The sequence below is a fragment of the Peromyscus californicus genome, unplaced genomic scaffold (genome assembly GCF_007827085.1).
Source record: "Peromyscus californicus insignis strain IS unplaced genomic scaffold, ASM782708v3 Scaffold_22__1_contigs__length_63687245, whole genome shotgun sequence".
Classification (NCBI taxonomy): Eukaryota; Metazoa; Chordata; class Mammalia; order Rodentia; family Cricetidae; genus Peromyscus; species Peromyscus californicus.
Window position 1 is genome coordinate 28,074,004 of NW_026294525.1, and position 11,045 is coordinate 28,085,048.

Genomic DNA, 11,045 nt, shown 5'->3' on the forward strand with positions numbered 1-11,045 from the left:
GGCAAACTAGGAGTCGCCCGAGTCTTTGCCCTCCCAAAGCCTGCTCCCAGGGACACACTTCCTCCAGCAAGGCCAACACACCTCCTAAGCGTTCCCAAATAGTGTCACCAGTCAGAGACTAGGTATTCAAATACATGAGTTTATGGGTGGGGGGGCGTTATTCTCATTCAAACCAGCACAGCCGCCAGATAACATGTCTCTAGTACATTCCGAATACACAACAATACACCAAACAAAGCATTCACTGTAGGTGCGGAAGATTCGTTTTGAGCAGCACTCTTGGCCATGAAGAAAAACTAGAAGCTCTCAGATGCCCCAAATAGTTATGAATTTCAGTGGGTAGATTCCTGTGCCCACAAACATGCTTGTCACCTCTTAAAGCAGTGATTCTCAATCTCCCAAGTGTTGAGAGAAAAAAAAAACACAACTCTGAAGTCCATCTCAGACCAAATTGGCAACAGTCTTCTGGAGTTGAGGCCTAGGAATTGGATTTTTTTAAAAAAATAAAAAATAAAAAGTTTTAGATCAATTACAAAAATTGAGAGGAAAGGTGCAGTTTGCTGTGTGCTCTCTGCTCGCCTCTCCCAATATTAGCATTCTCTACCTGAGAGGCACATTTGTTACACTTGATGAGTTTGTACTAGCCTGTCATAGTCACCATTTATATAGAGCTGTGTAATCTATGGATTTGTACGGATATATGATGTCTACCCACCATTAGATTATCATAGAGAATATTTGTATGGCTCTGAAAAGATCCTCCACACTCTAGTTATAGAAATCCACTTTGAGTAAAGCTCTCAGGCCGTTTTGATGCATGGCTGGGTTTGGAAATCATTGGCCTAAACACACCCCAGCTATATTGGCAATGAAACACAAAAGGCCTAATGTTGATGAATCAAGGTTTGTAAAGTGAGTGAGGAGTGTCTTCCCTCTCTAAGGCAAACCTCTGCAGTAACTGGACAGTTTACTCAGTAATAAAAACTTTTAAGCAGAATATTATATACTTGCATTCTAAAAGTAGGAAAGAGAAACTTAAAGGATCAATAGGAAATATTTTAGAATGTCACCAATTTTAAATCACGTGAATCCTTCAAAGTTGTGGAACTCCTTCTCTGTTCTAAGGATACCTTGCTTGGCTTGCAAGTGTGCATAAAGCATCTTTACTACCTATGTTTCCTAGTATCTGTCTGCTGAGAGGACCTAAGTTGTAGTTTCTAAACACCATCCTCGATCACAGTGCTTCTCAACCTTCCGATTGCTGCAACCCTTTAATACAGTTCTCCTGGGTGGTGACTCTCATTGCAAGGTGTTTACTAACTACAAAGGGAAAACAGTAACTGTGGTGGAGGGACCTGGAGACTTCCTCCACCAATGAAAACATCACTAGTAGTAACAAGACCCACACATCACGCACCTCTTGATATGATGGGCACAAGAAGGGGATAGCATCATGTCTGTGATTTTTTTTTTTCTCAAAGATGCAGTCTCTACTTGATCATGACAGTTTGTCAAGTGTACCTAAAGTAAAGGACATTCTATAAAATATCTGAACAGCTGTCCTCAAAAGTGGGAAGTTCTTGGGAGGCTAAGGCAGGAGGATCTTGAGTTCGAGGCCGATCTGGGCTACAGAGACCCTGCCTGAACAAAACGAAGACAAACAAGATAAAACAAAGAAGTGAAAGGCATGAGAGTTAGCACAGGAGTACCAGTCACAGCTTGGAGGAGGCCAGGGGAGCTGCCGTAATAGAACATCCATCGAAACAGGACAGACTCACCAGGAAAACTGTTGACAGTTTGGGGTATGCTGTGTGCAAGCCTCTCATCCCAGCACGTGCGAGGCCGAGGCAGGAATGCCCTGAGTCTATAAAGATAGCCTGGGCTACATAATGAGATCCTGTTTTTACAAAATGAAAGTGGGGGGGATGGAGAGCAGGAGAAAGGGAGAGAGTGAGAGACTTCATAATGTCCGTGTTAATGTCCTGGTTGGGACAGCAGTTCTGAAGTCCCATGAGATGTTAAGGTTGGGGTGAGCTTCCCATAGCCACAAAGGAACACTCTGTGTATTACGTAGTTTCTCTGTTATTGGAAAGTTGTTTCAAAATAAAAGTTCCAAAAGTGTTCAATCTTCCTGTTCCAAAATGATCGCACAGAACAGAGTACAGCGGGAGCCCCTTGGTTCTTTTCTCTGGCTGATCACTGGGAACATTAAGTATTTCTTGTTACTTCTCAAGTGTAGTGGTGACCAGACAGAGAACTGCTGAGCATAGAAACCAGGATGGCCTTAGGAAGTTAAAGACAGCTGATAACACAGGCCTATTTCTTGCATTAAGAATGATCTTTAGAGCTGCTTAAGTTCCCCCTGGAAGAACTCTGAACAAATGCCCTGAAGTTCATCGTCACTTGAAAGAGCAGTTTGGATGGCCTGCATTGGGAGCTGATGCATCTTAATGCACAAAGGCAATGACTGAGTCAGTCTAACTGGTTAATACTCTATTTTGCCGTGTAGAGTTGAGGCCACATTTTAGCCTTGCATCCGAGAGTGACACGGCTGATCCGGAAGACTTGGATGTCGAAGAAGAACATGAGGAATCCCCTTCCAATCCAACGGTCCGAAGACCTCAGGCGGTCATCGAGGATGCAGTGGCTACCTCGGGAGTGAGCACGCTCAGCTCCACTGTATCTCACGACTCCCAGAGCGCTCACCGGTCTCTGAATGTGCAGCTTGGAAGGATGAAAATAGAAACTAATAGGTAATGTGGGGGTGTGGGTTGGTTTCTTTTTTCTTATTTCTATAAAAGTGAGTCTACTTTAAAAGTCTGGCCCACAGAACACACATGGATGCTTCTGTCACCCCAGCATAGAAAGTTAGCTGCTTTTCTTTTATAAAAACAAGAGAGACTGATTTTAGCTCTCATGAAATGGCACTTTCTACCTCTAGCAGGTCAAGCACGCATCTGCTTGCTGCTTTGCCCCAAGTGCCCTGGAATTGACAGAAGAACTGAGTTGTAATCTCATGAACCTTTGGGACACAGGCTCGGGGCAGCCTGTTCCTGCCAGTAGACAGAGGAGAGAGAACAGAGAGCACCCATGATTTGGGATACCTAGTTCTTTCAGGGAAAGATCTCGTGCTCAGAGGACAGAAACTAAACTTTGCATTCAGAAGCTTGAAGGTAACCGGCCACCTCTGTGACTGTCCTGTCACAGGATGCAGGATGTCAGGGTCTGTCTGGGGTTTGTCGCTGAGAATTTGGTGCCATAGAACCCACTCAATCCAATTGTCGAATGAGCAGTAGGTACGGCCTGTTCTCTGCAGATGTTGGCGCGGTTCAAAGTCCGAGCCCTTATGATTTACAGCTTCCTGTGCCAGCCCCAGTTGACATGTGGGAAACCGACTTTATGGCTCTGGGTCCATAATGAAAACTTTTTAGTGAATCAATAAAAGATGTTCAAATATTTAGAAACCTTAGTTGGAGACCTAGTTGTTCATAGATGGCACAGAAGGTAACGCCTTTCGTATGGTAAGTTTTCAGGGTTTTTTTTTTTTTTTTTGGTTTTTTGAGACAGGGTTTCTCTGTGTAGCTTTGCGCCTCTCCTGGAACTCACTTGGTAGCCCAGGCTGGCCTCGAACTCACAGAGATCCGCCTGGCTCTGCCTCCCGAGTGCTGGGATTAAAGGTGTGCGCCACCACCGCCAGGCAGTTTTCAGTTTTTAAAAGTTAAGCTTCAATGTGAAACCTAGGATTATGCACACCTACTTATCTTTGATGGTTTTCTCAGGGAGACATTTCAGAATTTGGTGACATTGTCCTCCGATGCCCAGCTCTGCCTCGTTCCCTCTTCTCCAGCGGTAGCCGGGTTTTAACAACCCATCTGTTGTAGTGCCTACATACTTAGTCACTTCACTTTACCCTGCCACTCAGTCCTGACGGGAGCTGATTTGGGAACCCCTGTTCTCTTCTCTGGAGGAGGAGGTTTTCCCAGTTACTGTGCTGCTCCAGCGCTACCCACCCATGGTTTCTGGTCAGAGTGATTCCGTAGGAAAGCTGTTCTGTTTACCAAAGAGCCAGTCTATCAGCTTGCCTGCCCCCCAGACCTCTGTCTGCCCACCCTGGCTATGTCGGTAGGACCTGCCTCTCTAGACACACCCTAGAAGTGTGTGTGTGTGTGTGTGTGTGTGTGTGTGTGTGTGTGTGTGTATTTGTGTGTGTGTGTATGTGTGTGTGTGTGTGTGTGTGTGTGTGTGTGTGTGTCCGTGTGTCCCTTCTCTCCTTTGCCATGCCTTGTGCTCATCATCTGGCACTGTCTTCTGTCTACCATGTTTATGACATCTACAGTTCCCAGGAGCCCCGGGCTCCCTGCTGTTTCATTCACATCCTCATGTGTCTTTTCTGAGGTCCTTTTGGTTCCTCCTGAAGCCTTGCTTCTGAAAATTTACCCACCTCTATAGAGACGGATTTGCATGTTTCTGTATTACATTACCACCTAGCTACCTTTTTGTAATAATCTACGCATCCATGTGTTTACTTTATAGGCTGACAGCTGTATCTGTGACATCTAAGGACCACTGGCCTCCTCTTTCCTGTCTTTTTTTTTTTTTTTTTTTTTTTTTTTTTTTTTGGTTTTTTCGAGACAGGGTTTCTCTGTGTAGCTTTGCGCCTCTCCTGGAACTCACTTGGTAGCCCAGGCTGGCCTCGAACTCACAGAGATCCGCCTGGCTCTGCCTCCCGAGTGCTGGGATTAAAGGCGTGCGCCACCACCGCCCGGCTCCTCTTTCCTTTCTTAGTAGTATTTCCCACAGATTCCCATGGCCATCAGAAAAGTGAGAGAAGGGGCAATGTGTTCTTCACAAATAATTTGAAGAAGGAAGGATGGTTTAGTAAAAGCATAAAACAGGAACTGGTAATGTCTGTGCTAGTCCTCTTATGCTTTTAGTTAAATATTATTTAATTTCTTTCAGTCCTTTTATACAGGGTCTCAGGTAGACCAGGATGGCCTTAAACTCAGTATTGTAGCTCAGGATGCCATTGATCTTCCTGCCCCCACTTCCCAAGTACAGGGATTATAGGCTCCACCTACACGTACCTTCAGTTGACTGTTGTTATGGGAGTATAGCTCAGTGACAGGATGCTTGTCTGGCATATACAAGGCCCCGGGTTCAAGCCCCACTGACCCAGCTATACACAAAGTGTGTGTGTGTGTGTGTGGAGAGAGAGAGAGAGAGAGAGAGAGAGAGAGAGAGAGGAAATGTGGGTAAATTTATATTTAGGAAAAGGTGTTGCTCTAGTGTTAAAAATCTTAAGCTTAGGAGCTGAAGAGGTAGATGGTCTGCCATGCAAGCATTAAGACCTGAGTTCAGTCCCAGCACCTACATGAAAGCTGGATGCAGTGGCACATGTCTATAATTCTAGCACTGGGGAGTCGCAGCCTGGATGATCCTTGGGGTGTGGTGCCCAGCCAGTCTAACTGAATCCATGAGTTCAAAGTTCAGTGAGACACCCTGAACTTTCATGACACAGGAAATAACATGAAGAGCAATTGAGAAAGACACATGACATTGAATTTAACCCCCCCCCCACAACAGTACTCATGGACACATACAAATACATACACAAAATCTTTTTTTATTATTTATTTATTGTGTATACATTGGTGTTTTGCCTGCATGTATGTCTGTGAGAGGGTGTGGATCCTCTGGAACTGGAGTTATAGACAGTTGTGAGCTGCCATGTGGGTGCTGGAAATTGAACCCAGGTCCTCTGGAAGAGCAGCCAGTGCTCTTAACTGCTGAGCCATCTCTCCAGCCCCGACACACAAAATTGTAAGCTTATAATTATTAGCTAAATCAGCTATACCTAGCTCCTGATTCTAGTTTGTTAGTAATTGTAGATGACAGAAAGAAAGCAGATGGCTTTAGAATATACATGTCACTTATATTCAAGTAAACCCTTAATAAAATGTTCCGAAAACTCAGTTCTTGCAAGGACTCTTAAAATGAACTTAGAAGTCACTGGCTGGTTATCTAATTTCCCTGCCCACCAGCCTGCCTGACAGTTGTGCACACCTGAGTTAGGAAACTGCCCTCATGGTAGTTTCTTGCCATACCATGTCAGCCTTACATATTATTTCCCTACTAACTAGCATGTGGTGATACTAAACGCATGGGCTACATACACACTTCGGGTGAATGGTCTTAAAGCTGGACTTGGAACAGTCGAGGTGGCCTAGCCAGGTGTGCTTACAACGTCAAGTTCTGGCTTTTAAAGATGAAAGGGAACTGCACAGCCTAAATAAGCTCCGGGGAAAATGCCCATGTCCTTTGAGAAGACAATAGCAGTATGCTGCCACTTTTCTATGGGTCTATAAATCAGCAAGGTAGACAAAGATACACATTCCAGACTGAAAATCGCCCATTTAAAAGTTTACCCAGAGCTTGCTTCCCATTCTGTGACATTGGTCACAGGTCCTGGAGTGGATAGAAACTCTCCGGTGAATCCTTTGATTTCAGTCCATGCTGTTAAGCTCATCCAGTGTGCACAGTATTTTCTCAGTAGGTGTCTTTGCTTACGTATCTTTTTCAACCCACCTCTCTCTCCTACTGTCCCTCACTTTGGTCCTCACTTCTGCTACCAAGTCTACAATGACCTCTCCTTCACAAGGGCTTCATCTTTAGGTCCTGCATGGAGCAGGTCTTGGGGCTCAAAATAGGAAGCCCTTCCTGGGCTTAGTATTTTACCTACGTTGTCTCATGGAATTCTCACTGCAGTTCTTTCTAGAAGTTTTCCACTTCCTTTTAACAAACGAGAAAACTGGAAACCAGAAGCATTGGGAAATGTCTAAGGTGAATACAGGAAGTGTGTGGCTGATCCAGTCCACAGACCCAGGCTTATCTCTCAGTTACAGCATGCTGCCTACACAGCGTGTCAACGGAAACACACAGATGTTTGGCCGTACTTGGTCCTGAAGTAAATCTATCAATGGTCAGAAAATGGAACAGAGATGGCTTGCTGAGAGCTACAGGCCATGCAGTAATTTGTCTTAAAGGACTTGCTAATAATTTTGTATTTTATTTTTTAGATTTATTTAATGTGTATGTGGCCAAAAAAATGATCCAAAAATGATACTCCAGATCCACCGCAGGAACTGAATGTACCAAAAAGAACACGGCTATCTTTTTAAATGCTTTACTAGCCTCACCCACCCCCAGAAGTCAGAAAGAAAATAGCAGCACTGATTACAATTGCAACAATAACCACTGACGTTTATTGAGCCCTTGTCTGGTGCCAGATATTATAAGAGGCAGCCTCACCTAAGTCCTCACCTAATTTTCATAGTTTAAGAAGGAACATGGCAGCTGGGGCAGTGGTGGTGCACACGCCTTTAATCCCAGCCGAGGCAGAAGCAGGTGGATCTCTGAGTTCAAGACCAGCCTTGTCTGCAGAGTGAGTTCCAGGATAGCCAGGGCCACACAGAGAAATCCTACCTCGATAGATAAACAAACAAACAAACAAACAAATAAATAAATAAATAAAAGAGAAGGATGATTACAAGTTTCCATAGATCTGCTCCATGACCATCGACTGAGAGCTTGTAAACGTGCCCTCTGACCCAGCCCTGAGTCTTTGGTTTCTGTCAGATCTCTGCGCTCACTGTAGCCTGAGAAAGAAACCCGGGCTGACCATATCACTCTTCTCTCCTGCTTTATCGGTCCATCAACCGATCTGATTCTCTCCTGCAGATTACTTGAAGAGCTAGTTCGGAAAGAGAAAGAGTTACAAGCACTCCTTCATCAAGCTATTGAGGAGAAAGACCAAGAAATCAAACACCTGAAGCTCAAGTCCCAACCGATAGGTGAGCAGCAGAGACTTTCAAAGTAGTCCTAGCTAGACACGCCTGCTCAACCAGGCCGCCACAGAAGGCCGGGAGCCGGCAGGCAGTTTATAGTTCCGTGAGCAGCTGTCCTCCCTCGACCAGCGGACGGAATGTCTTTGTGAGGATCCCCTTCTTAACTGTAGTAACTGCTCATCTTCTGTGAGCACAGTAAAACTGCATGCTCACAGTCACTCTCTCGGGGATGATGATTATTGATGATGTATTATTGAAGACTGATCTCTGCCACTTCACTCTTTCTTTTTAATGACTTCACAGACTGCCCGAATAAAACAATGCTACTTTTTTTTTTAATTTAGCATTTGTATTCAGCATATCCTGGCTTTTCTCCCTTCTGATCTGGAGAGACTTAAATAGGATAAGCTGACAGTAAGAAAAATGCCATAGGTTGAAACAATAAAGAAATCTGTTTTATGAGAACGTATAGGTGAACTTGTTTGCTAATTGTTAGGAAGTTGTATCTATAGTTTTTTTGTTCAGGTATCTGGCTCTTTTGTATTATTACAAATGGGGGGGAGATTATAATTGTAGAGTATTCTGCTAACTGCTCATCTTAGCTGCATGAAAAATACAAGGTATAATTTGGGTATGCAAAGTTAATTCTAAGAAATTACCAATTTCATGTAAAAGTATGTATAATGTTACTTCTGACTTCCCTTTACGAGGAGAGTAGCTTGTCATTATACAGCCCATCTTAACTTCTTCTCTGACAGTCTGCAAATTAGCCAGAAATTTCCACGGGAAGCTCAAGACTTCTCCCAATTTTGGTTCTAGATATCCCTGGGTTCCCCATGTGCCGCCTGCACTGTCCTGGTCCAACCACTGAAGATTCGGAACTTACCAGCTGGCTGAGGGAAAACGGAGCTGATGAGGACACTATAAGTCGGGTAAAGAGGAACTGTCTGTGGGATCCATGGTATCCCACTTCTCTACACAGTGATGAGTGTTTACTGTGTCCCAAGTACCTTAGGCACAGGGTCACACCGCTAAGCGAGTCCAGACATAGTCCTGCCTTCCTGAGATTCATACGTTAGCAGAGATAGATGAATTCCACTGATTTTTAAAAAAAAAAAAAAATTCTTACACCAGCAAATTCTGACACAAAGTTTTCAGGTGTGTGTGTATGTGTGTGTTTCTCCCAGAGGACAATGAATGAGTCTAAAGGAGCATGTAACTATAAACTAGGCCAACTGTGTATATGGGGACAGGACAGACAAGGAAAGGCAGTACATTCTAGGGTGAGGTACGAGACGTATAAAGGCAAGAGGTAAGGTAGACACATGCACCTTTGTCCATAACCCTTAAGGATGCTATTGTTTATGGACTGAAAATAGGAAGAGTAAGGAACAAATGGAGCTAGAACTTGAGAAAAATCGCCTTCTGTTGCTGCTACTTCTGTTAAATTTTTAATTCTTCTGCAACATTATTAGTCTCTACTACACAGTGGCTATTAATTGCTACTTGAAAAAAGTAGATGTAGCTGGTGAATTTAGGTCAGAAATACTTTCTACACAACTCACTTTATATCTATTACAACCTAACTCCTCTCTTACCATCATAGACTTATAGTTGGCGTGAAGAGCACTGGGCTTGAGATTACATGTATAACATATATACACATTAAGACATACTATTTGAGAGTTGGAGAGATGTTGCGGCAGTCAAGAGTGTGTACCGCTCCTGTAAAGCACCTGGGCTTGGTTCCCAGCACCCACACCCGGCAGCTCACCACCTATAACTCTAGCTCCCGGGGATCCAGTGCCCTCTTCTGGAGTTCAGCCACACCTGTACTCTGTGCGCATACCCACATACAAATGTACATATAAACTCTATTTTTAAAAGATGTAATAGTTCCCATTTGCTATAAATGACCTCTTAATAATTCTATACTGTCTTCAGCTTTATACCTACAATTTAAAAGAACTAAAATAAAATTTTCTTTTCACAATATATTGGACTACGTAAAATTTAGAGTCTTCTTAGAAATCTCCATTTAACAATTTACTGCTAACTAAATTAAAATAGCTCTCTTGCTAAGAGAAAACAATACACCCAACCAAGTTCTCCAAAACACTGGTCCTCTTGGACTCAAATCACAATCAAGGGGGGAGTAAGTAATGAACCACTAACTCCTCGTCCCTTTTATCGGCTTTACAATGAAAAGCTCCGCTCACCTCCAGGACTGACTTTGCAGTGAATTGCAGGAAAGCCCCTGTTACTGGCTATGAAAAAGTAAGCTGGAAGACTGAGCGTAGGCAACAGCGCCCCAAGAATATTGTTGATCTACTTGGGAACAGTCAGAGCTATGGAACACTAGACTCGTTCAATGAGAACACTAGCTGCAAGCAGCCTTCGTAATGACGCATGAGATTAAACCCGAGTCTCCCTAATCTGTAAGCATGGGAATCATACAGATGTGTTTCTTTCTAAGTTGGCAATCAGAAGGCTTTTTCTCTCATACTCCCAGAAGGTTGTTTTTTTTGTGGCTTTCCTGTTAGATTCATGCTTAATTATTAGCAGTGTTTGTCTTGTGGACGGCCTTTGTTCATTAAAGGTACGTGAAGCATCTTATTCTACGTGTGCTTTTCTCTCTCTGCAGTTTCTGGCTGAGGATTACACACTAGTGGATGTTCTCTACTATGTTACACGTGACGATCTGAAGTGCCTCAGACTAAGGTACCATTTTCCCCCTTACATGCTTGTCATGAAGGAAAAGAACCCTGGGTTGAGAACAGGAAGTCTGGGTTCCTGCCCTGCAGGGTCTCTAACCAGCCTGGCAGGCTCAGGAAGGGCTGTGTCTGCTTTTCAACCCTCTGAGTAAGCTGAATTAGTTGGGCCAGGCTCTTTGCGGGGGGAACTCTCATAAGTGTATGGCAATCAACTGGAAGAGATTTCTTAAATAATATTGCAGACCAAATGCATGCAAATACCCAAAGGCGCCCGTGAAGAAATGCTCTGATTTAGCTCATGATCCATGATGAGCCGTAGATGTATTGCTGGCTTACCAGCTGGAGCACTTTGTATCGTCTGGTACAATTCCTCGCGACAGTTTTCTCTCCCAACCCAAGTAGATCCGTAACTGACAGCCCTTTCTGTAAAGACACATTTCAAGAATGCTGAAAATGTCAGGCCATGTTTTGCACCTTGGTCTTTTCA

General features: G+C 43.9%; 1 protein-coding gene across 1 annotated transcript in view; it reads left to right on the forward strand.

Moving 5' to 3' along the window:
* Nucleotides 1-11,045, forward strand: part of Map3k5 (mitogen-activated protein kinase kinase kinase 5) — a 217,786-nt gene that overhangs the window by 205,196 nt on the left and 1,545 nt on the right. The window contains exons 26-29 of the mRNA XM_052751136.1: nucleotides 2,510-2,753; nucleotides 7,738-7,850; nucleotides 8,664-8,776; nucleotides 10,489-10,565. Coding sequence (XP_052607096.1) covers nucleotides 2,510-2,753; nucleotides 7,738-7,850; nucleotides 8,664-8,776; nucleotides 10,489-10,565 — 547 coding nt within the window. The remainder of the gene's footprint in view (nucleotides 1-2,509; nucleotides 2,754-7,737; nucleotides 7,851-8,663; nucleotides 8,777-10,488; nucleotides 10,566-11,045) is intronic.